This window comes from Pseudorasbora parva, chromosome 16 (genome assembly GCF_024679245.1).
Source record: "Pseudorasbora parva isolate DD20220531a chromosome 16, ASM2467924v1, whole genome shotgun sequence".
NCBI classification, from domain to species: Eukaryota; Metazoa; Chordata; class Actinopteri; order Cypriniformes; family Gobionidae; genus Pseudorasbora; species Pseudorasbora parva.
In genome coordinates this window covers 42,693,993-42,721,003 of record NC_090187.1, presented here as the reverse complement: position 1 = coordinate 42,721,003, position 27,011 = coordinate 42,693,993, and the positions used below count along the sequence as shown (strand labels likewise).

General features: G+C 38.9%; 1 protein-coding gene across 5 annotated transcripts in view; it reads right to left on the bottom strand.

Annotated features, from left to right (window-relative positions):
- Window positions 1-27,011, bottom strand: part of plch1 (phospholipase C, eta 1) — a 141,145-nt gene that overhangs the window by 46,691 nt on the left and 67,443 nt on the right. For all 5 annotated transcript variants that reach the window (XM_067419101.1, XM_067419100.1, XM_067419097.1 and 2 more), the window contains 4 exons: window positions 15,664-15,810; window positions 8,263-8,505; window positions 2,927-3,057; window positions 1,516-1,686 (listed from right to left, as the gene is read on the bottom strand). In XM_067419101.1, the coding sequence (XP_067275202.1) occupies window positions 1,516-1,686; window positions 2,927-3,057; window positions 8,263-8,505; window positions 15,664-15,810 (692 nt within the window). The remainder of the gene's footprint in view (window positions 1-1,515; window positions 1,687-2,926; window positions 3,058-8,262; window positions 8,506-15,663; window positions 15,811-27,011) is intronic.

The window sequence follows — 27,011 nt, the reverse complement described above, 5'->3', positions numbered from 1 at the left end:
TATGGGATTTACATTGAAAACGCTTTGCAAGGCTGAGAAAGAGAGCTTCTGCCTCTGCAGTCATGTATGCTTATGAAAGCATGAAAACAACTAGAACAGCCATGGCCACGTTTATACCAGCCGTTAAAGACTCAGACTCAGAATCTGTTTCTGGTTCAAATATATATGGCTGAATTAAACCAGTTTTTCCACTTACCATTGTGTTTACTACTTGTCTGGCTGTCACCAGACCAATCTCAATTTAAGATTGAACATTGGTCTGGGGAGTCTGCTCTGTATTTCCTACAGCACAAGAGGCGTGATCATCTGGCATTTTTCAAATAACTCTGTATGCAATTGGATAGTCCTTCAACCAATCAGACTACAAGAGACGTGATCAATGGGCAACGACCCATCGCTTCTCAAACTGTCATCGTGTTAAACCTGCCAATAGCGTTCCAGGTAGATAAGCCACTCTTTGATTGGTTCCCGCAAAAGTGTAACAGAAGCAGTAGAAATGAATGTACAGGTTCCAGACTGAGTTTCCGGGCGAAATCAAATCACCGGCAGATCAGGCTGTGTTTACCCAGTCTAGTTTACTACAGCTTTGCGAGTGGATCAGTTAACCCTAACTGGTGCGATTGAGTGGGGCGGGGCTAATTTGCATATTCATAAGTCTGCGTATATTAAATGAGGCAAATGTAGAGATACAGTCAAGCTATTTTAAGGCATAAAAGCTACACTATGGAACATTACAGTCCGCTAGATGTCGCCTATTCAAAACAAAGGCGCAGTTTGATGATGCCAAGTTTGAGCGCAACATCTTGGGACATATCTTTACCTCACAGCTGGTGGAAAAGAATCGGGATAGGACTCGGGCAGAAAAAATATTCGTGGATGTGATTATTAACGTAACTGTAGTTATGAAGCAGAGCAGGACCGAATATTGAAGGAGTGCACACGGCTCGCGAGAGGCGGGACTTTTATTATGACGGGACACAGTCATAATAAAAGTTTTTTCCGCTTTTTTCCGCTTTTCCGGTCATGAGTATTATGAGGTAACGCAGCTCTGTTCATTTTAACATTAGATACATGTAAGTGTGTTTAAATGATGTTATGATGTTACTCTGTGCGTTCGCACAGAGGCTGCTGTGACACTTGTTCACACTGCTAAGAGTAAAGCGTTTCTGCAGAATAAAACCAAGGAAACCAAGGGTAACGCAGATATGACGCCATTGACAGGCGACTCCCTCACACATCGCGGCTCCTTGGTTAAAATAGCGATTTTCTCACAATTTACAAATAGTTGGAAACATTTGGGATATTGTAAGAACTCAAATGAACAAAATATATAACACTGGCCTAGTGGATTTTGGATATTTTACTGCAAAAATCCTACATAGTGCACCTTTAAGAAAGTGATTTTCAAACCAAGCTTCGCCCCTGGATGAGTGACCCATAAGCCAAATTTAAATATGAGTGCAAATGGAGAGACAACATATCGTGTGGAAGACCAGGAAGCGATATTACACTGACCTTTTGCTCCACACGCAGAAAGTTGCCGAGTTCCTCTGCGGTCAGGTGATCCTTCTTCTCACTGAAGCACATGAGCAGCAGGAAGAGGTCTCGCCTTAAGGACATCATCTTATAGAAGACAGTGAACTCCTCAAACGTCAGCGTGCCCTGCTGGTCATCGGTGTCTGCTTCCTGTGATCACACGCAGAGAATGAGCAAAAGTGCATAATGTCTTTACTATTATTACTACCACACCAATCATTATCCATAAAAGGAAGATTACATTAAAATATATCCAATAAAACTGAGTCTTACTATCATTGCCTGTTCGTCAATAGACCTTACTGAACTCATCATTTACTTCCCCTTATGTTTTTCTTTTTTAAGACAAATTAAGAATTTTTCATCTTTGTGAGTCCATATAATGCAAGTGAATAGATTCCCAAAATGTACTACACAATATACCAGTGCATGAATCATTGTTATCAGAAGCAAAATAATAGGTGTGTGCAGGACTATTCACTATTTTGCTCTCCAATCACTGTGACTTAGTTACTAGCCACCCAGCCTTTTCGCTGGCCACAATTTTGACATCGATACCCTGGGGGAAAACGGCCATATAGATATTTTTAATATTATCTCATAATTTAGCAGCAGGAGTATTAGGATGCTGCCACTTTAAGAGCTGACGCACGGATCCATTATACTGATACACATGTTGTCTTTCTCAACTGTTTATGTTCACTTAAAACAGAACTGACTGTGTTTACGTGAATACTACATTTTGACATTAGTTTGTGTCTGTTTGACTGTTTAAATGCAATAATCAGCAAAAACTAACTCAATTTAGCACTGAGAGGCGGCTTTACAGTGTGCGTTTAGGTATGAGCACAAAATCTGCGGGAAGGGGTAAAATTATGCATCCCTCTCTGAAATAAAAGTCCTGTAAGTGCAGATGGTATTATATTCTGCAGAAAATGAGTATTGGAAGCATTTAAGATATTTCAATAGCGATATGCATAAAAAATTATATATTTTTGACGACACTACATTGCACTTAGTTAATTTCAGAGGCCTTTTTAAAAATGAAAAATATATGTTATATATAAAATTCAACCCACCAAAGTGGCTAGTGAGTGTGTTACACGCCACTGCTGAAAAACACAGCAATTGGTTGGTGTTAATGTCAAGCCGTGGGTGTGTGTACTAAAAATACTAATATTTTAAACTATATACCATTACTTACGGCTGACTGCTGTACATGGCTTGTATGTGAGATTCTGGAAGAAACATAACGCTCGATTCTCGATTGATCTTCACAATGTGCTTAATATGGACCCACTGAGGTGGGTTATTTTACTAAATTATTTAAAAATTTAGAATTTAAGCAATTTCTTTAAGACTCCCACTTTTCCCATCTTTCCCAGCATACCTGGAACATTTGCTTGACTTTCCTGCGAGGCAAGTTGACGTTCATCTTATGTAAAAGCTGGTAGATCTCCTCAATGTTCAGAAGACCGTCTCCATTCTTATCCGCCTCCTCAAAGGTTTGCTTCATCCACTTACAGCAGGGTTAAGAGAAAAGTTACACTGGGATGGAAACATTGTTTAAACAGGAAGTTTTGTATGCTGTTCATTTTTGGATGGGGAGTCACACTTGCGTTGTTTGCGGTCAAAAATGACTGAACACCTGAAATGTAACTTCTTTTTTTCTCTCCAGTAAAATCAATAATATTTTTTATTTTGAGAGTACTTCATGGCACTAATTAATATTTATGCAATAATTATAATCAATATTTTCCCATTGAAAATGATACAAAAATATTTTCTAATATTTTCTTAGTATTTCATGTTAAAATAGAGACAATGCCTTTCAAATCCAACGTTTGAAGGCAGATTAGTGTCATCTGGGGGGAGTAAAAAAAGCTAAACTTGGTGTAACCACTAAATTCCATATACACTGATAAAGCATAACATTATGACCAGGCGAAGTAAAACACTGATTATCTCTTCAGCACAGCCTCAAAGTCACGGCCTTATGTCCTCAAAGTTGATGTGTTAGAAGCAGATTTTTTTTTTTTTACACATAACATCAAAACCTAATTAGGAACATTATTATCTAAATTACTATTCTGTCTGTGCACACAGGAGTGGATGAGCTCATGCTTTTCTCCTCTCAGAGATCTGTAACACAATTTGCTCTAATGCACAACTGAGAGAATCCCATCTCTGACAAGAACGGACACGCAAGGCTTACTGAGAGTCTTGGTGTGCGTTTGCATTGCTTTTCATGAAATAATGGCCATCTCTGTGCAGACTGATCTTGTAAAAGTGAATAGGTCTTGAGTTATGAGATGCTGAAAACAAAGCGCTTTATCTTAATCGACTTTAAGGGTGAATGCATGATAAGCACAATGTTTATGTGTGATTATACGTAATACTGTATGTGAAATTTGCAGATATGTGCGTTTGGGAATATTTTTATGCATGCACAGGTGATCAGAAGCTGTCAGCGAATAGACAATAATCTAAACTGTGGAGATGTCTGGTTTTATGGAGTATGACATTTGGCAGTGAGTCTGTGCTGGATGTAATTACAGAGAGGAAAGACGCAGCACTTTTGTGACCGAAAGGAAAACAGAGGCTACTTGGAAGGGTCTGCAGACTTTGAAAGTCATCCAAATATAGCGGCTGATTCAGGTAACCGCGGCTAATCAGAGGAACATTAACTTTTAACCAGAGCTGTACAAAGCAGAAGATCTATTTTATATTACATGCCATTTAATGTTAATCAGTTCTCTTTGATCTACAGCATGCGTGGGTACATTGATATGCCTGACTGTGTGTGATAGAAATATGACAGAATCTGTTTTGTAGGGCACGCTAAAAACATGGATTTTCTGATTTCTTGATATTGATTCTCAAAATTTTAAGATGAATCACAATTCATAAACAAATGAGTCTTTATGAACTGGTCGTTTGCAATAAATCAAAAGCATACAGAGCAACCAGCGTTGTCTAATTCACAAACTAATGACTTTTCAAGCCTATTCTTTTGAAGAATCATTCAGAAAGAATCACTCAGTTAATGATGAATCGTTTACTGAATGAACACAGTGAATCCGTCAGAGCGGTTGATGAATCAATTAGTTAAAGTCTGAAGTGCAGAGTGATGTCATTAAAATCATTGATCCATATTGGCAGATGTGAGAGACTGTAGAATTTGAACGCTTATCTTCTAAATGTGAATTTTATCAATGTTTTGAAGCGCAACCTTAACATAATCATACTAAATACCAAAAAAACCATAGACTGTAAAAAAATATGGACGTAGTGTCCGTGACGTCACCCATAGGATTCCGATAAGCCGTTCTGAAGCGTAAAGTAGGGGCGAGCTGGGCGTCGCCATCTTGTGAGCGAGTCATCGCGTGTCACTCCCGGATAACAGAAAATGGGCAAAAAGGCGGGATGTGGGCGGAGCTGAGGTGACGCAATGACTATAGACGGCAGATAAATGGCTATCCACTTGTAACCACGCCCTTAATTATGCAGAACTTTAAGGCTTTATATAATGTAAACGAATGAGTTATAAAAAAAATTAACCCCCTCACAGTTGTCATGAAGATCAAAATTAGCCTTATAAGCCAAAACCACAATTTGTACCAGGCTGTAAACATGTTTTTTTCTGCTTTAAAGTTGAGAATTTTAACATGGGGCTCAATGAGATTCTGCTCCCTACTGGAGCCTGTCCCTAGTGGCCAGTTGAGGAATTGCAGTTTACATTACTTCCGTATTGGCTTCAAAAGAGATCGCGGGAGGTTGCCGCTTGAAAAAAACCTTCATTTTGATTTCGTGGGGACTTTAAAGCAGACTTACACTTAGGAATCTTTGTATCAATCCCCAACCAACGTTCTAAAAGTGCAGGCAAATTACCAAAGATTCGCAGACAAAAAAGGTCCATTGTCTATTGTATATAGTATAGTGATGTACGAACTTCAATTTTGAGATTTTGGGCTCTTCATAAAATGTTTTTTCAGACTATAGTGAAAAAAACCCATCCAACATACACTATTAAGTGCCTCTTTTATAGCACTTTATCTTTTTGTATCTGTAGATTTCAATTACAGTACACATTTTTTAAAGGGCCTTTTCTCAAAATGAGTTTTCTTTCCTTCACTGAGCCAGAAATCTCCATTTCAGCAGCCCCAAACTATACTGTTTAATTATTTATATCTAGATTCTGAACGCTTTTGCAGAGGGGTTTGTTAATATATAATATGATGATTTTATACAACATTTTATTCCTAGTAAATGGTGGGATTTATTTTCCGCCTGACTGAAACCACACATACGCAAAAAGCACTTATTCTGTGTTAAGAAGTTATATTTCATCCTAAAATTACTATAATATATTGAATGTTGCATTAATTGTATTAAATAATCCAAATACAGTATTTACGGATTTATGGAGTGATTAAAAAGAGATGTCAAAGAATTTTGAACCTGACTTCATCCAATGTTCAGATTTTTTTTCTACAGATCTATGCAAATTAGCATATTTAATTAGATAACACCTCATTTGCATATTTACGCATAACATTTCAGAAAACCTGTAATACTATTTTTTTTGCAATTCTTAATGTGATTAATTAACTTGGGAAGTATGGTGATATCTTTTTTTTTGTTACCCTATTCACCTGGGCTTTCTTGCCTTAAACCTGCATAGGGACATTTTTTCTCCCTCTCGTTAATTCCAGATGTGCCGATCAATGGAAATTGTACAAGTCTTATAGTCTAGCAAGTCTCGCACCATCTTAATTTTGACGGCTCTTTAAAAGACTGCTCGTCTGGTTCCTCCAGGATTGTGTTTTTTAAAAGAGAGGCGCTGGAAACACTAAACAACTATAAAACGACTCACAGTTGAACTGCCTTTAAGTGAAATTACCAGCGGCAATACACTGTTATGGCAGATTATAATGACCGCCTCTTGATGATGACTCACGCCTCTTTAATGAGAATAACAGACATAAACATAAGGGAGGAGAAGATGAGCAGCTCTGGCTTTTTATCTCCTCTTCCTCTGAGGCCGGTCCTTTCATGTGAGGCTGTGCTTCTGTAAGAACGACTCCCTGAAGCACTGAACCCACTGACTCAAGAGCTCTCTCTCTCTCTCTCTCTCTCGCTCTCTCTCTCTCTCTCTCTCTCTCTCTCTCTCTCTCTCTCTCTCTCTCTCTCTCTCTCTCTCTCTCTCAAATCAGTCTAAATCTATCAGCCAAAATCGATCACAAATCCTTCTCTGCCTCCATCTAGTATTCTCATCAATCCATCCATTAAAAGTTTAGTCAAATAAAAATCATGTTCTGTTATTAAATTCTGAATGCCAAAGCTGCTCTTTTACATACAACAACGGCAGTGACAAAATAAATCACCATAGCTATACTTATACAGTACCAGTCCAAAGTTTGGAAACATTACCATATAGAAAATACTATTCAAATGTTTTTGACATTAGTGCTCATCAATTTTTGACAATATTTCTCATTATTGCTCATCAAATCAATGCAGCCTTGCACAGTAATATTGTGAAATATTCTTTTAATTTGAAATCATCATTACTCCAGTCATCTGTGTCACATGATTCTTCAGAAATCATTCTAATATGATGATTTATTATCATTTGTGCAGCTTATTTTTTTTGGAAACTGTGATACTTTTTTCAGGATTCATTGATGAATTAAAAGTTAAAAAAGAACAGCATTTACAATCTTTGTAACAATATACACTGCCACTATCACAGGATCCAAAAAATATTAAGCAGCAAAACTGATAATACATTGATAATGAATCAGGAGTAACTGGAGTAATGATGATAAATTCAGCTTTGATTATATCAAATTCAATTTTGAAATAGCCAGTTCAAAATGTTGACAGTTTAAATTGTAAATAAAATGTGAAATCAAATTTGTAATCTAGCTGTCCACTAAGTCTCTAGCTAATCCATCCATCCATCCATCCATCCATCCACCACCCATCCGCCCATCCATGCATCTCTCCATCCGTCCATCTATCCACTATCTATCCATGCATCTCCCCATCCATCCATCCATCCATCCATCCATCCATCCTTCCATCCACCACCCATCCGTCCATCCATCTCTGCACTCCTCCATCCATCCATCCACCCGTCCATCCATCCACCACCCATCTGTCCATCCATCCGCCCATCCATGCATCTCTCCATCCGTCCATCTATCCACTATCCATCCATGCATCTCTCCATCCATCCATCCATCCATCCATCCATCCATCCATCCATCCATCCATCCATCCATCCATCCATCCATCCATCCACCACCCATCCGCCCATCCATGCATCTCTCCATCCGTCCATCTATCCACTATCCATCCATGCATCTCCCCATCCATCCATCCATCCATCCACCACCCATCCGCCATCCATCCACCCATCCATGCATCTCCCCATCCATCCATCCATCCATCCATCCATCCATCCATCCCTGCACTCCTCCATCCATCCATCCACCCGTCCATCCATCCACCACCCATCTGTCCATCCATCTGCCCATCCATGCATCTCTCCATCCGTCCATCTATCCACTATCCATCCATGCATCTCTCCATCCATCCATCCATCCATCCATCCACACATCCACACATCCGTCCATCAGTCAATCAGTCAATCCATCCACACATCCGTCCATCAGTCAATCCATCCACCTATCCATCCGTACTGCAGTAAAGGATATTGATCGTGTGTGCGTTGTCTCTTGGCTAGTGAATCTTCATCACTGATCCCAGCCATCAGATATCTGAGTCCGGTCACCCATGTCCTCGCTTCCTCTGCGTTCGAGGTCACCAGGTCCAGAGACTCCATGTGATTTCCGTGGTAAATAGTGAAACAACAGCTCGGATCAAAGCTCCCTTCCGCATGGCGATGGAAGATGTCAGACTGTCGACCTTCTGTGACCTTGTAGAGTGAGTCGATGGTGACTGGGAAGAAATAAAAGAGAAAATGAACCCCTGAAACAATGACCCACTAGCCATGGATAACCAAAACTCAGAGATACATTCATTAGCAAAAGCCTTGCCAGCAGCCATTCGGCCCACATTAAAGCAACTATAATTAACAATTTGCTTGGGTGAACATGTCCATTTAAAAAGAAATTAATAGAAACTGAAGTGTAGATGTTGTGTTAATGAAACTTATCTGATTCTGTAACTGATTCGAAAAGAGGCCAAATCTGACAGTTATCCCCCCCACTGCTTCTTTCTTATGTTTGACTCTCTTTTCACTTTTAAAGCACTGGACCATATCAATGTGTAATTAGTTTTCAGCCCTATTCCCTCACTATGCCTTCTGCTTATCCGTCACTCTCTCTTTGGTTCCCCATAAGGAAACCCAGCCCAATGTTGGCGGTCGAGTGTGTTTATTGTGTTGCTTTACATGAAAGCACAACTCTTGACAGCCTCTGCAGGCTCTGTGTGCTTCCTGTCCACTTCAGTCTTATCAACATCAAACCCAAACCAGCCTCTGAATCATTCACCAATGCCTTTTCAAAGAGATATTTCACTCCAGCAGTAAAGTTCTGTCTCTTTACTCACCCTCATGTCATTTCAGAGTCGTATTCTGTTATATTTTGTGAAACACATTTTTTGAAGCAACTTCGCACAGCTCTATATGCAATGAAAGATTATAGTGACCACAGCTGTCAGGCTCTGAAAAGCACAACAAGTACCACAAAGGCATGAAAAAAGTTTGCAGATTTTCAATCAGATTTGTTACAATGTCGGTAGTATATGTGAGCACACAATGTTTACTCGTTTTGACAGCTCTAGGGCGTCCGTGAAAACAGATTATACATCTGTATTCTGCATTTTATGATCGACAGAGGGTTATTTAACAGAATAGTTATTGTATCATATTAAGTCTACTCTTAAAAAACAGCATTATGGCAGTTTTTTCCCTCTGTTCATGGTCATCCAGTTTAAAATGTTGAATGGTTTTCCAGAATTTCAGCAGTTGCGTTCTCTCCATATTTCTGATACTTTACAGTCTTTATCCACTCGGGGCGTAAGCGTTAGCGCTTCGCATTTACTTTGAATGGGGGACATCATCCGTTGCCGAACTGAATTGTGGGTTCCGTCGTGTCGCTTCACTCGCGTTGCAAGCGGCAGAAGTTGAAGATTTCTCAACTTTTCAAGCGCCAGCGCAGGCGTCATCCAATCAGATCGCCGTATGTAAATATCCTTGAGCAGGCGCTAGCCAGTTGCGTTCATTACTGCTCCGTGAACCATCCAGACGCAGCTCCCGGACCACTACGTGATATTCTTCCCGCTGTCGGCTCTTTTTTAGGATTGAACAGCTTTGAGCACCTGTGCAGTGCACTGACAACAACTACAGGGGCAATCGCATTCGCACATAACACCAAATCGGCATCCATTTCGTCTCACAGACTAGCTGTCAAAAAAAGGCATTTTTTTGTGTTGTGTTGTGGTCTAAGGGGCAAGTAAGTTTTAATGTGATTGGCTGTTTGTCACTATGACGATCGCGTCAGCACCAAGCTTCAGCCGTGCCCTCCGTCAAGCGTTAACTCCTATGCCCTGTGTGAACACACCGTTACTGGTGGAGACTGAAAGTAACTCACTCCCGCTAAACGCTTACTCTTTGAATTATTGCACTGGGAACAGTACAAGTCAACCCCATTATGACTAAAAGTTTGCTAAGAAGTATTTCCTACTAAAGCAAGACGATATTTGACTGGTAAGCCAAACTGGTGGGAGTGGCCTTGTACGGCATCATGCCCCAGTGCATTATGGGTGTTGAAGTTTTCCTATTAAGCAAAAGGAGAGACAACAGCCTTTTTTGTCTGTTTTCTCTAGTCAGGTATCACAGAATATTTTTTTTAATTTTGGCTTTCTACTGCATATATAACAACTCCTGTTTGAACCTGCCCGCTCTAAGAGGGACTTGAACCCGGGTCCACCAAACTATATAGAAACAAACAAAAAAAAGTGAATTGACCTCTCTTTCGGGTATTTTTGAGCTTGACGGGTAAAAAAAATTAACATGTATTCAAGTAACAGTTGGTTGTGTAATGCGTAAATGCTCAATTAATGCATAACAATTGAACTAAACTAATTCGATTTTAGTCAGTTCACCAATTCAGGTGACTAAAATAGGACTAAAACTAAATGGCATTTAAGTCAAAACACTGTGACTAAAACTAAATCTAAATTTGCTGTCAAAATGAACACTGCAGAGGAGTAAGGTTTACTAGCTGGCCTCCGTTCTACACAGACAATCAAGAGCTTCTTCAAGAGGTGATTGTGTTTAGAGCTACTGATTTTGGTTGTTCATTTGTCTTTACAGGGAGTGCAGAATTATTAGGCAAATGAGTATTTTGACCACATCATCCTCGTTATGCATGTTGTCTTACTCCAAGCTGTATAGGCTGGAAAGCCTACTACCAATTAAGCATATTATCTCTGTAATGAGAAGGGGTGTGGTCTAATGACATCAACACCCTATATCAGGTGTGCATAATTATTAGGCAACTTCCTTTCCTTTGGCAAAATGGGTCAAAAGAAGGACTTGACAGGCTCAGAAAAGTCAAAAATAGTGAGATATATTGCAGAGGGATGCAGCAGTCTTAAAATAGCCAAGCTTCTGAAGCGTGATCATCGAACAATCAAGCGTTTCATTCAAAATAGTCAACAGGGTCGCAAGAAGCGTGTGGAAAAACCAAGGCGCAAAATAACTGCCCGTGAACTGAGAAAAGTCAAGTGTGCAGCTGCCAAGATGCCACTTGCCACCAGTTTGGCCATATTTCAGAGCTGCAACATCACTGGAGTGCCCAAAAGCACAAGGTGTGCAATACTCAGAGACATGGCCAAGGTAAGAAAGGCAGAAAGTTGACCACCACTGAACAAGACACACAAGCTGAAACGTCAAGACTGGGCCAAGAAATATCTCAAGACTGATTTTTTATGGACTGATGAAATGAGAGTGAGTCTTGATGGGCCAGATGGATGAGCCCGTGGCTGGATTGGTAAAGGGCAGAGAGCTCCAGTCCGACTCAGACGCCAGCAAGGTGGAGGTGGAGTACTGGTTTGGGCTGGTATCATCAAAGATGAGCTTGTGGGGCCTTTTCGGGTTGAGGATGGAGTCAAGCTCAACTCCCAGTCCTACTGCCAGTTTCTGGAGGGAAAACAGTCCACCTCTCTGAACAGTGTCTGGGAGGCTGTGGTTGCTGCTGCACGCAATGTTGATGGTGAACAGATCAAAACACTGACAGAATCCATGGATGGCAGGCTTTTGAGTGTCCTTGCAAAGAAAGGTGGCTATATTGGTCACTGATTTGTTTTTGTTTGGTTTTTGAATGTCAGAAATGTATATTTGCGAATGTTGAGATGTTTTATTGGTTTCACCGGTAAAAATAAATAATTGAAATGGGTATAAATTTGTTTTTTGTTAAGTTGCCTAATAATTATGCACAGTAATAGTCACCTGCACACACAGATATCCCCCTAAAATAGCTAAAACTAAACCTTCCAAAAATATTCAGCTTTGATATTAATGAGTTTTTTTGTGTTCATTGAGAACATGGTTGTTGTTCAATAATAAAATTAATCCTCAAAAATACAACTTGCCTAATAATTCTGCACTCCCTGTAAGAGCCGGTAATAACTGGAACCTTATTCAAACTGAATTTTTGAAATACATTAACCTGAATAATGAAAGCTGTATCATACTTGGATATTTATATGAGAAATATCATGCTCATAGCCATGCAAAATGGCTCTATATATATATTGGATGTGCTGCAGCATTAATTTAGCATGAAACTATTGTTTTATTAATAAAATGAAACGCTTCCACATATTATATTTATAACTCACTTTTTAAGTATACCTTTTCATGAATATGGCTGTTTTCAAGGGTTTTCCAGGACTTTAATTTCAAAGTCAAATTCAAGCCCTTTGAACACTTTCTTTCTTCTGCAGAACACAAAAAAAGATATTACAAAGATTGTTTATTACCAAAACTATTGCAAGGACAAAAAAAACGCAAAAAAACAAAACACTGAGACATTCCTTAAAACATAATGTTCTTTTATGCTCCAGATGAAAGGTTTTGGACCGACATCAGGTTGAGTAAATGATGACAGAATTTACATTTTTAGTTGAAATAGCACTTTAAATTTCATTATGAAGACTTGTAGTGAATATAGTGAACAGGTATAGAATAGAGTATAGTGCACTGGGCTTATGGATCACATTTTTGAGTCTTTTATTGTGTGTTTTGTGGTTGTTAATTGGAAAGTGCTGTATTCTATATTCTAAGATACTTTAATCTATACTTTTATATTTTTTTTATATCTTATTATATTGAGAAACCATGAGAAAGGGGTGAATAATGACTGAGAGTCAATGTCAGATTGTCATTATTATTAATTATCATAATGTTTTAAATTATGCTATATAGTTGTGTTTGGTGTGTTTCTTGTCATACTCAAAAATGTGTTTATTTTTAATGATTAAAATTGGCAATATTATATTAAATTAAAGTTAATAATTGTATTTTATTAACAAAATATTTTAGTATGTCTTTTTGATTATATCAGATATCATTTTAAGCTGTAATATGTTCATGTTACAATGTATCCCACATTTCATTTCATTTTTCACATATGGGGCATGTTGTCACATTTCACTTCCATTCTTTCCGGGTAAGTCAAGAAAAAAATGTACACTGTATTTTTAAAACAAAACCACATAATTGACCTGAACGTGTGCAATTAATGTGGGAAAAAATAAGTACTCTGAAACCGAGAAGGTAAAAATGCGTGTAAAATGTTTTTTTTTTTTTTTTTTTTTTGAGTGAACTACTCCTATAACACAGATCTTTAACACTTCCTGTTGTGATGATAATCTTATCAAACAGCTCTGCATGTGCTCTCGAAGGCAGAGTCACATCAAAGCTGTTGATTCCTGCGCTGATCCATTAACCTGACACCGAGCTGGGCACAATCTGTCTCTTCTTTTAAATGATGTCTTATCTTATGAGAGCAGTTCACAAACATGACAGCAGCAAAAGAGGGAGAGGAGGGGTGAAAGAGGGTGAGATGGGGGGGACAATAGCATTTGAGCTTTATTTAACTGTTCTGTGTAATAATCCACCCATCTGGGCTAGGTCAGCTCAGCCCGCTAACAAAAGCCTGAAGTGAATATGGAGAGAAGTGAACAGGATTTATTTCCAGAACGCTCACCCAGGGAGCGAGGAGCGCTTATGCAGAATTCACTTCACCCAAACAAGTGACACAGATTGCGCGAGAGCGGTGTGTTTCTGGAAGCCCTTGGCCTGTGATTCATACACAGCCATTATGTAAGAGCGGAGATCTGCGCTCAGACACTCAACATATCAACATCTACACGGGCTGCTTTGATGAGGAAGCAGAAGGGAGCAAGTAGAAGACAAAAAGAGGGGGAGGAATAGAGAAAGGGAGAGCGACGAACAAGGAAGAGAGAAATAGATCAGTAAAACACAGATGTGGAAAATTGAAAGCAGATTGTTTCTGACTGTGATTTATCACTGGCTGTTTGCATCCAAACAGGGAATTTAATGTAAAAAAAGAAATCGGAATATCACAAAAACAAATGAAGTGGAGCCTCCATTCTGTGCGTTCAGCAGAAGAAATAGTTCATTCTGGGGGAAACTGGTGATTAAATCTTCCACATTTTTGAGGTAAAGTCACGTGACTTTTTTGATGTGCATCTAGAAAAATGTATTCAGTGAATGCGTTTCAGTTGAACACTAAACATAATTCAATATGTTTATCCAAATTGATTTATCTAATGTATTTTAACTGACAAAATTAAAAAGGAAGTTAAACTTTTGGAAAGTAAAATCAAAGACTTTAGGGACCTATTTTAATGATCTGAGTACATGGTCTGAAGCTCAGGGCGCAGTTGCTCTTAGGGCACGTCCGAATCCACTTTTGCTATTTTGACGACAGAAAAAACGGTCAGCGCGCCCGGCGCTGTACAAAAGGGTCGTCCCTCGTCTCTTAATCAGTCATGGGTGTGTTTTGGGCATAATGTGCAAAACCAATCAGATCTCCCATTCCCTTTAAAAGCCAGTTGCACTCGCACCATGGTGGATTCGCTATTTACATGCGAGTGGAAAGACTGAACGCTCCTCTAGAGAGAAATCCTTTTATTTTTAAAATGTGAAAATGTGTGTGCTGCTGCCCTGTGTGTGTGATAAGCAGAGTGTATGTGCATTGTGCACCGCCTATAGGCACACATTACTAAAGTTTCCCCTTAAATAACAAAAAATACTGCGCTATTGACTTTAGAGCAGGTTCCTCAAAATAGACACGCAACAATGCTCCTGAACACACCTGGTTCTCAGACCAGATGGACACGAGAACAACATGGCACTTGACGTGAAAAGGCTGAAACTAGGAAAAAACTCTTGCGTTGTGCCTGGCGTCGCATTGTCGGATGTATGATAGAGCCCTTAGATATACACAGTGCACTTATATTAATATGAATGAGAGAGTGCAATGCACAATATGATTGAATAAGTCCCGCCTTCTAAATAAGAGGTTTTGTCAATCCAATCACAAGTGGACAAAGCCAAATGCAGGTGTAAATGGGGTGTACATTTTTCAAGCATGTTCACTTTAAACCACTTCCAGAGGTAAAAGCTTTCGAACAAATTGCTTTAGACACTCGTGTGTTTAAATGCTCTACTCTCCGCCTACTGACCTAACGCATAAAAATGGGAAGCGTGCTGGCCAGACGGGATTTAAACTTTATCGACTGAAGACCTAAGTTTGGTTTGAAGAGCAAAACGTCCCAAGCACAATGTTCTCTCACCATTCCTGATTTCTAACATTTCGTTCAGCTGGTCTTGTGGCTGTCAGAGCAGAAAGGAAAGCAGTGTTTTTGCATCGTCTCCGTGCACGTGCATATTTAAATTGCCTGAGCTTACTTCATCCAGATCTTAAGATTTGAAAAAGCCATACATTTACCCGCCCACAGACCCTCCCCTCAAAGAAATCAAGTGGTCTAAAGGGGACAAAAGGGTCATCTTTAACATATATTAAAGAAAATCCTTCAACATCTGAGTGCTTGACTTACTCTTGGCTTTCTCGCTCTTGCGAGACGGTCTCCAGCGGATGCAGGAACGATGCTCATCCAAATAGAAGAGCCGGACCAGACCTTTGGAGCCGTTCTTCAGCTTCACCATCTGAGTCCCCGACTGCATCACACTCATGCATCGCTCAACTGCGAGGAAAACAAACACACACATGCACATTGAGTGGGTTGATGGGCACTTGAGCAGTGAGGTGAAAATATACAACAATATAAAAATGGATTCTCTGACTTAAAATAAGGAACAGTTGACGGATGGAGGTTATAAATAGTTTGATAACAGCACTATAGATATATTTAGATGATGTGATGATGGCTTTATTTTAATTATAATGTATGCAGAGCAGTTATTGAGCATAGTGAGTGGTGTGAATGGGATATGACAAAAGGAAATAACTGGCAGAGTTTGTGCAATTGCAACCAGGCTCCGATCAGGATTTCGATCACAATCACTGGAAGCAGATTCAGCCAATACCGATCACTGAAATAAATAATACCACATAAGGCCCAAGCTATTCTTAACAATAATGAATGATATACTGTTACACATGTGATTTATTTCCCAACTGTTTATGTTCACTTACCAACTGCGTTTAAATTAATACTCACGAGCCGGGCATTTTGACATATTTCTGTGTATTTTCATTTAGGCGTATGGTATACCCAAAGCCCAAAGTTCACTTTGGCAGTATCTGTTTCATGACAGAGCTAATGCAGTTTTAGAAAATCACTGATTTGATCTGGTTAAGTTATCGTTGAAGGGTTAGTTCACCCAAAAATGTAAATTCTGTCATTAATTCCTCATCCTCATGTCGTTCCAAACCCGTCAGACCTTCGTTCATCTTCAGAACACAAATGTGATAGACAAGATATTTCTGATGAAATCCGAGAGCTCTCTGACCCTGATTTAAGGAACACTTTCAAGTTCCAGAAAGACAGGAAAGACATTGTTAAAGTAGTCCATGTGACTCCAGTGGTTCATCCTTAATGTTATGAAGCGACGAGATACATTTTTTGAAAATTATGACTTTATTCAACATTCTCCTACGCTGTTGATGTAGGCCCTGTTTTCGGTTTAAAACACACAACTTTAGCTACGGTTATGCTTGTCGTTTTCTGACCTCAAAAATGGATACTTTTGAAGACGCTGAAGACCCCATTTTAATTTGTAAACGACAGGGTTGCATTTCAATGTAAAAGGAACAAACGACTTTGAAAAACTATGGCATCACACGGTACACAGAAGAACACACAAAAAGTATTCTCGTCACTTCATAAAATCAAGGTTGAACCACCGTTGTCACATGGACTATTTTGACAATTAACTACTTTTCCGGACCTTCAAAAGTGATAATTACATTGCTGTCTATGAAGGGGTCAGAGAGCTCTCAGATTTCATAAAAAGTCTCTTCATTTGTGTTCGAAAGTCTTACAGATTTGCAATGACATGAGGGTGAGTAATTATTGACAGAATTGTCATTTTTGGGTGAAATATCCCTTTAAGTTTGATCTTTTAGAAAGGAATGAAAGCGCACCGTTGTGAAGAAAATAAATGTACTAAAATCCCACAGCCCTTGCTTCTTGCTGTCATTGCTGTGGAGTTTCTGATGTTTCCACAATGATGTTGTAAATGTATTGTCTTTTTCTGAAACCTGGTAAAACTGCCAGACCGGTGAATGTAGAGAAGCAATTTTAGCTGCAGGTAGAAAAACTGCCATGTGAGTTTTGAGTCTTCTGATCGACCTTTACAGAGACCACCGGCCTAACGATTATCAGCCGACAACGTTCAAAGCACCCTTAAACCAGGCCAAAGAAAAGAAGTTTGAAGAAGGTTCAGGAACCCTGCAGCAGACTGCAACAAACAGCCAGCAAAAGCCAAAATGATGCAACACAGCAGAGATTGCCTGCAACCCAGCTCATCTTGACTGAGAGAGATGGCAACTCCCTGTCCTACAGGGCCACTGGGACCAATCGGCTTTACATCGGCTGACAGATCTGAAGGTCTCTAAATAAAACTTCTGCCTCGCGCTGAGGCTGGCTGGCTGGCTCGCCGCACAAAAAAAAAATGCAAAGACAAGCTTGAGAGGAAAACACATGCACGTGTGCACGAGGAGCTGCTTTTCCTTCAAAAACACTTTGCTCCATGACACCCGTGTGCTTCGGCTCATCTCCCCCATCAGAAGGACACACAAAGCCAGAAAACTCTCCCTCCAAACCTGCTGAAACATCCCCAATATCCTCAAGCACTACACTTCATATTGTCAGTCAGTGTGATTTCAGGGTGAGGTCACCAGGAGAATCCAGCATGTGAAATCGAGCAGAAGATGCTGTTTTGTTCATGAAGCACATGCGTGTTCTCTGTTTGACACGCTCCAAGCGGGGTGGCCTGAGGGGCTGGTGGGAGGATAAAACTCTCGGATGATATAAAGCGAGAGTGGAATGAGATATCGGCAGTGATTTACTGTATACAGGAGACAAACGGAATAAATACACTGTTTCCTAACAAAGCACAACTTAGGGATAGATTTAATGAACAGGACAGATAATCATGAGCAATTACAAAACAAAAGTGGCAATGACGAGCACAAACCTTCGCAAACCACACTGTATGATTGATTGAAAAACTCTATTCCCATAAATGTTGCGCTTGAAAGAGAAACTACTACAAATGCCCATGCAATAATGTCAGACACAAAAATAACCAGCAGCACTAATTTTTTAAAATTTGTCTTAGTATATCCTGACAGTATTTTTAACGCCGAAAAGAGGGTTTGCGAGTGGAGCAAGCTGTTAGTAAATCCTGCCCCCTAATTGTTTGTTTCTTAATAAAAAAGCAAAACATTACATAAAGCAATAAAATATTGCCCAATCGGAACAAATATGATGTTTAATATATTTGCATTTATGCATGGGATTTTAGACCAATGGGATTTTACTGTGCTATTACATTAACATTAATAATGCCCATAAACATGACCTGAGTGATGTTTTGTGTTGAGGTTTCAGCTGCAGAAATAGAAAGCGCTCTAATCATTGTGTGTCGCCATCGCACCTTGTTAGGAGAACAACTTCAGTTAACATGGAAAAGACGCCTTTTATCGCGTGTCATGGTGTTGCGTTATTAGGACACAGTGTTTGGGTTTCACAGCATGAACAATACTTCCATGTAAATTCACTATGTTGTTAATGGCTATTTCACACAAAAATTAAAATCCTGTCATTTATCCACTTTGATGTTGTGGGATTAAATCCAGGAGCTCTCTGACCCTCCATAGGCAGCAATTTAAGTAACAAAATACAAAAGCATTCAAAATACAACAAGAATAACTTTTTTCCTCCATTTCTCATTTTTTCCAGCAACTGCAGAATATACATTAGTCACTGAAAATGTGCATGTAAGGATAAAACTAGGTGTGACCAATGGTAATGAGATTGTTTTTATCCTTTTTGAGTTAGGAAAGAACCGGGGCGAAAGTAACGCGGGACGAAAGTAACAAAGCGATTTTCTCAGAGCCCTGACTACATTTGCATTCCAAGCTATGACAGCACGTTCAGCACAAAACCCTTGATGGATCTGCCAAAAATCATGTGATTTCGTCATCATTTTCGCCATCGTTGGGTCCGAAATATAGTTTTCGAGTACGGAAAGTAAATTACTGAAGCTGTCCTTTTTTTCTAATTACAAGTTGTGTTTCTGGTTTCATGTGTCACAGTTATGATCACTCTACAGATAATTTATTGCTGTTACACATGTTGAAGGTTTGTCTTTTCAGAGTTTTACAGTATAAAAGTAAATCGTGCTTAAATGTCAGGACTTCCTGTCGGGACGAAAGTAACACTTTTGTCCCACTTTTATATATATAATGCATATTATGCTAATTTAATTTTTTAATTGTTCATATTGTTGAAGAAAAAAATGATCAAATAGATTGACATTGCACAAAAAAAATATTCTAAACCTACAAGTTTGTATTGTCAGGTTATATTTGAAACATTTGATTAAACTTAAAATTTAAAATGAAAATGTAATGTAATATTTTTTTTGCAAAGATAAGAGCTACAAAATATGTTTGCAGTTACTTATTAACAAGGTCATAGTCAGGTATATTTAATAAAAACAAGAGTACACAAAACAATCTAGCTTATATTGTTGTGTTACTTTCGTCCCAACTGATGGGGTCAAAAGTAACAATCTGCAACTTATGTTCAAAGCGAAATTATACTGTAGTCGTTCTGCATTTGTACAAAACACCACCTGCTATTGATAGACCACACTTGTGAGTTATTGACCAGAGCAAATATATATCTCTGTCTAAAACATTTTCTTTTAAAATTAATTTTTTTCTGAAAAATGGTACTTTCGCCACTGCTCTCCCCTAACTATGTTTTTATGATATGAAAAATAACAGAAAATCATACAGGTTTAGATCAACATGAGGTACTAAAAAAGAAAAAAGTACAAGAATAAAGATTATTGTTACACAATGAATCTGACCCTCTGTGCGTGGAAAACTTCCTGTTTCTCAGAAAATACCTTCTGAACATCAGAGATCATCTTCACTCCTTATATTTAATACCCCAGTTCTCATATCATCACGATCTACTTCAGTTCTTGTCCAACACATGTTTGAAGACGGCAGTACTGGGAAGGATATAGATCAGTTGAAACAGGCTTTAACATCATCGACAGGACAATTCAGAGGATTTAAAAACTAATCTCACTCTCCGACTACATGATGTAGATGTGCACACGCACACATAAACAGCCGAGACACACTTCTCTGCTGGATTAGAGGGCATAATGGAGACAGGCTCAGACACTGTGTGCCAATTCACGGCCTGTGATGATGAAGTGGAATTAACAGTTCCTAAATTAATTAGAAAATACAGTACAGTAGAGAGAGAGAGATAAGGAAAAGTACTCCATATGCTCCAATTCACACAGGATGAACAGCAGGTCACTGAGGTAAGATGCTTATAGAGAGCCAACGTTAGATATGGGTCTCTGGGTAAAAACAATGAATCTGACCCAGATTATAGAAGCCAGACATCGAAAGATCATGTTCTACATTGATCTAAATCTACAAAGGATCCAGAGTTATCCCTCTCTAGCTTCTATCTCTTCCACCGACTCATCTATTCATCCAGAATGAGAGCAAGAGTGCGACAGCATCCTTTTCCTCTTCCTGTCCCGACCAGACCAGGCCCACTTTCACTATCAGCACTTCACAGATTGGGACGCAATCCACAATCCAATTAGATTTGACATGACCATGAAAGACAATGCTTTCTATTCCTCCATTCAAATCTCCTCTAACCCCGTTTCTTTCCCTCTCTCACCCTCTCAAGCACTGACGATCACTTTGCACCCAGAAAGAAGACCGAGTGCCAATAAAAACAGATTTATATATAACACCACAAATGATCACTACACTCTAAAAAATGCTGGGTTAAAAACAACCCAAGTTGGGTTGAAAATGCACCGACCCAACAATTGGGTTGTTTTAACCCAATGGTTGAGTTGTTCTTACCCAGCAATTGGGTTGTCTTAAGCAACATTTAACCCAACCACTGGGTTAAAACAACTCAACCACTGGGTTAAAACAACTCAACCATTGGGTTAAAACAACTCAATTGTTGGGTCGGTGCATTTTCAACCCAACTTGGGTTGTTTTTAACCCAGTATTTTTTAGAGTGTACACTCTAAAAAATGCTGGGTTAAAAACGACCCAAGTTGGGTTGAAAATGGACTAACCCAGCAATTGGGTTGTTTTAACCCAGCAGTTGGGTTGTCTGGGTTAAACAACCCAATTGCTGGGTTAGTCCATTTTCAACCCTACTTGGGTTGTTTTTAGCCCAGCATTTTTAAGAGTGTAATGTAGGCAGTGTTGGGGAAAGCTACTTTTAAAAGTAATCCATTGCAATATTAAGTTACATCCTAAAAAAGTATCTAATTGCGATACTTGTTACTTTTTAATTATAAGTAATGCGTTATGTTACTTTTGCACACCTTGCACTTTGAGAACCACTGAACTAAAGCCATTTTTGCTTATTAGTATGGTTGAATTGGATCAACGGCAAAGACACTGATTAGTAAAGTGAGATTAAATAGATAAAGTAGGCTATCATCTGTGCCATTTATTACAGGTTCGTTCATGACATGTAATACTCTGAGTTTGCATTTCACTGTTTTTGAGGAAAACTGAATCTTTTTCTGTGCAAGTGCGAAGAGTAAACACATTCACATTTAGTCTAGATCTACAATAATCATCTGGTTCACACAGTACACACAACGCATCTGGGTTTACTCCTGTTTTCTCTCAACATGAGGACAGTAACGGTGTGAACCTACACTGGGCTCACGGTTCGGTTCAATTCGACATCACAATGCACTGAAAATGCACTACATCCTCATGTATACAATTTTGTCAGTGAGTTGAACTGAACCTTTAATTTTACCTCCTCAAAGAAAACACACTTCAGGGACTGTAGTTGCAGCTTTTTTAATTACTCGCATTCATATCTCGCTTCCCTCTGCCCATTGTGTGCTACCACGACAAAGCACGTACATGACAAATGACGTTAGAAAATAATCAGTAACATTATAATCGGTTATGGTCTATAACTGAACCGATACCGAATCGTCACTGACCTGACGCATGAAGCAATGACGAACACAGAAGCGCAGTGGAATACAAAACAAAACACAGGCTATATTTTAGGCTATAAATATTTAAAAATGGATATTTTTCATACAAAAAATGCATCGCTTCCCTTCAGAAGGCATTTATTAACCAAGGCATGAATTTTTGGGTGAACTATCCCTTTAAATGTGCTCATTGTATGTGTGTGTCCGACATATGATTGTATTTTGACGATGTGAAGAGCTTATAAAATGTGTAAAGGAGTCAAAAGAGTCAGGAATCCCTCCGTCACACAAATGAAGATCTGCAGTGACATCGTGACTATAATGAGAAAAAACAGGCGTACTTGAGCATTCTATCTTTTTTAGGGTCGCATTTTGTGACATCCTGTCCTGTCTTTGTTCGGTGTTACGTTCAGATTTCATTCAAACCGTACCAGAGTTCGTTTGAAAGCGGATCAAGGATTCGAAACCCATCTTTTCAGCGTCTCGGTCCATTTGTTTGCTTTGGTCAGCGTTCACACTTATTCAAATGAACTCGCTTTAATCCAACCAAACATGCCAAGAGTGAACAGACCCTTGAAATCAACTTTTTGCACCACCTGTGCTATGGACCTGGGTGAAACCTTTAATTGTTTACCTTTATTACATTTACAAAGACGTAAAAAGAGGGATCCAACCAATGAGGGATATCAATGCTACCACTGAACCACAGACACTGAAAAACAATAAAATGAACTTAAAGCTACACTGTGTGATATTTTCCCCCATCTAGTGGTGAAACGGTATATGACCATCCAGTGAATAATAGTTTCTGTTCCTCTTAATTTCGATTTCGTTTCAACTCCTACGGTGGCCGATTTAGTCATGGCTTCCAGTTCGACCTCTTCGGTGAGTGTTGCAAGTGATGAGGTTACTTTTGAAAAATATTATAATTTGCAGCTGTTTAATTTGCCAAATGATCTATGATCAAATTAATATATGTAAAATGAATAATAGTTTTATGTTTTCGTTATTTTTTACCATTTCATTGCTAACATCAGCTATCAGGTTCCAGACGAATGCAAGCTATTCTTAGTAAAGGAACTTTTTTTTATCAGTGCTATCGTTATTCTTTATATTATATGACATCACTAGCGTAAGGCAAACAAATTATAATGCAATTCAAATATTAATCTCATGTTATCCGTCATAGAACAGTGATTTATATTATGAGGTAAACAATACTTTTTCATCATTGACGCGAGGAAAACTATCCTAGACGTCGTTCTAGTGTTATGCTCAGCACACCATGATATATTTAGCCAAGCAACAATAAAACTTCCAATATACACAAAAAGGCTGAATTAATATTAACTGTCGAGAAGAAAGCAGACAACGTCGGCGTTCTTTTTAAAATCGTTGCTCCTCATGAGCTCTTTCCATCTTGGAAAGGCCACTCCAATATTTACTTTTGTCTCGTTGATTTGCCTGTTGCGTTGCCGTCTTAATTCTCTTTTCCGCTTCCTTGGCGACTCTGATACATATCCCGCAATGTTACTAGGTCCCCGACCCGGGTCGAATTCGGTAATCAATTCCGGGACGTGGTTGCTTTCACACAGAAGGCGACCCGGCAATGTTCCGGGAATATTGCGGGTCCGACGTGCAGTTAGAAAGGGGCTTAAGAGTGATCCTCCATCATCATATAGCAGCCTCAAGCAATCCTCCTCTTCACATTCGACACGGTGCCATCGAGTGTAAAAACGCGAAAAGCGAAGCTTGAATTTACGGGTATGTCCCTCTTTGGCAAATGTACTTTCAAGATGGAGGAGCAACATGGCGACCGCCATCCGAACCCCTACCACTTATGCATTTTCAATGGTATATTATAAAATTACGAGAATGCATTATTACTTGAAAGAAGTAAATATACATTAATGAGCACATATATTTTTGAAAGAACTAAGTGATTTTAGCTAAGAATAAACTAAAAAAGTTACACAGTGTAGCTTTAATAAAAATTAAGTCAAATATATAATTTAAGCATAATGGGATCAACTTCATAATGTAGGGCCCAGTACATTACATAAATATCTTATGTTTACCAAGGCTAGATTTATTTGGTTAAAAATCCAATAAAAACAATATAAAGTACCAGCTTTCTATATTGTAAACTGTAATTTATTCCTCTGATAAAGCTGAATTCACAGCATCATTACTTCAGTCTTCAGTCACATGATCAAAAAACAAAGCTTTTATTCTACTGTCTCTCAACCATACGTTACATATCTTTCATGTTAATAAAAAAACAACAATGTGCAGAGACAGAAAAAAAGGAGAACGGAATTCTTAAAGAGCACACTCTCTTCAAACAAGCCATCTTATTATGAGAGATTCAGGTCACTCTCCAAAGCATATTAAGAGACCGTGACAGAATAACACACTCTCTGGTCTTATTAAGTGCCTGCTGGCCTAGTCTGGCGTCCGGTTTTTCTTCCTCTTTTAATTTAGGTACTTTAAATCTACTCTTTTGCCTTTCTGGCATCTTGTCCGGATTGCATATCTTCTTTTTTTCACCACAAAATCTTCCGTTGTTCCAGAGTTTCTGAACTAGAGAAGTCAAAACAGAGGAACTTCTTGAGAAAAACTGTCAAGCAGCATCCAATAAAAGCAGAATATATATTGACAGATGTAATAATACTGCCGCACACACATAAAACTTTCCCAATACTTTTCCCTCTCTCACTGTCTTGCTCTTTATAAAGTTACAGTGTTCGCAAAGCCGCTGTCAGTAAGCGTTACTGTGGAAGAAAACTATTGATTTTCCTTCTCATGAAAGCAGTGGCTCCACCTTTCCCCTGCAACACACTGTTTGTTCTAAATAAACCCTTCTCAGGTTCTCGCTCTCCCTCGAGGTCATTCTGAATGTCTTCGCCTCCAGCTGGGTTTTAACATCAGTTTGCAACACATGTTGCAATCCAGACGTGAGCAGCAACAAACTACAGCATAATCTCTAGGGCAATGGGGAATCCAGCTTTGTTCCAAAACTAAGTAAGCTTAGAGATGCCCACCTGCAGGATGTTAAAGGAAAAATTCACTCAAAAATCATTTAAGCTGTGTTTATGACTTTGTCGTTGTGTTGTCAGTGGCTGTTGTTGAGGTCACTCTGTTTTCCTAGATTATGCATGATATTCACGGGTGTTATTCCATGTTGTAGACAGCAAATCAGTTCTTAGAAAGTTTTATTGAAAAGAAAATACTAAATATAAATGGAATCAGTTCATAAAATGCTTAATATGAAAGATGAATGCAAAACGGTGAGTGCTCTTTGCCATCATGGCTATTTGTCTGCAGTAAAAATACAAGTCTATCTGGATTCACGAAACCATTTAAGCTTGGAGTCAGCGAGTACAACCGTATGGACACAGAGATCTAAAAAATGAAAGGAAAGTTGCTGTTCGCTAAAATAACTTCATCTGGTCACCAGCACTATATGACAGATCAGGTGCGCTCTACCAAAATTACTCCTACTGGTTGTCACTCCTGTAAGTACACTCTAAAAAATAACAAATAACAACCCAAGTTGGCTTGAATATGGACAAACCCAGAAATTGGGTTGTTTGAATCCAGTGAATGTGCCCATTCAATCAACCCAATTTATGGGTTTGTCCATATTCAACCCAACTTGGGTTGTTTATAACCCAGCATTTTTTAGAGTGTAGCTCTTCATTTGCATTAAGTTAAACATATCTCGGAAGTGTCAAAAATTTCATACTCTCTTAAGTAGGTAATTATTTTGAATAAGTAATTACTTTACAACTGCTAAAAAGTATGTTCTATATAGTATGAATGTGTGTATCATGAATGTAATCTAGACATATGAACATTTGCCATATTGTCATAATCATCCGACCTATACCAAAAGTACAATTGCAGGGTATTTATAAAAAAGGGATAGTTCACCCAAAAATGAAAATGTGATGTTTGTCTGCTGACCTCCAGGGCATCCAAGATGTAGGTGTGTTTGTTTCTTCAGGAGAACACAAATGAAGATTTTAACTCAGCCGTTGCTCGTATAATGCATGTCAGTGGTGTGTAATTCTAATTAGACCTCATTGACATGCATTATACGAGCAACGGTTGGAGTTAAAAATCTTAATTTGTGTTCTCCTGAAGAAACAAACAATTAAAATAATAAATTACAATGGTTTAATTGGCATCTTAGTTTCAAATGACCCAACCGACCGCGACCCGAATATCATAAAAAATATTTTTGGATGACCACAGGCACCCGCTCATTTTGGATCAACCCGCGCATCACTGCTAAGAGAATAGAATAGAATAGTTAGTCATTTTTGGGGTGCAGAGAATTCCAAATCAGCCATTCGTAAGATTCCATCCCGGCCTTACAGCCAATGCAGACAATCACCAGATCAGGCTACAACACTTCTCAGACATTCCACAACCTGCACTCTCAGAAAAAAAGGTACAGTGCTGTCACTGGGGCGGTGCCCAAAGGTACAAAAGTGAAAAGGTACATCTGGACCTGGTGACCTCGAACGCAGAGGAAGCGAGGACATGGGTGACCGGACTCAGATATCTGTTCACCATCAGCTCTGTTTCTGTTCACCATCAGCTCTGTTTCTGTTCACCATCAGCTCTGTTTCTGTTCACCATCAGCTCTGTTTCTGTTCACCATCAGCTCTGTTTC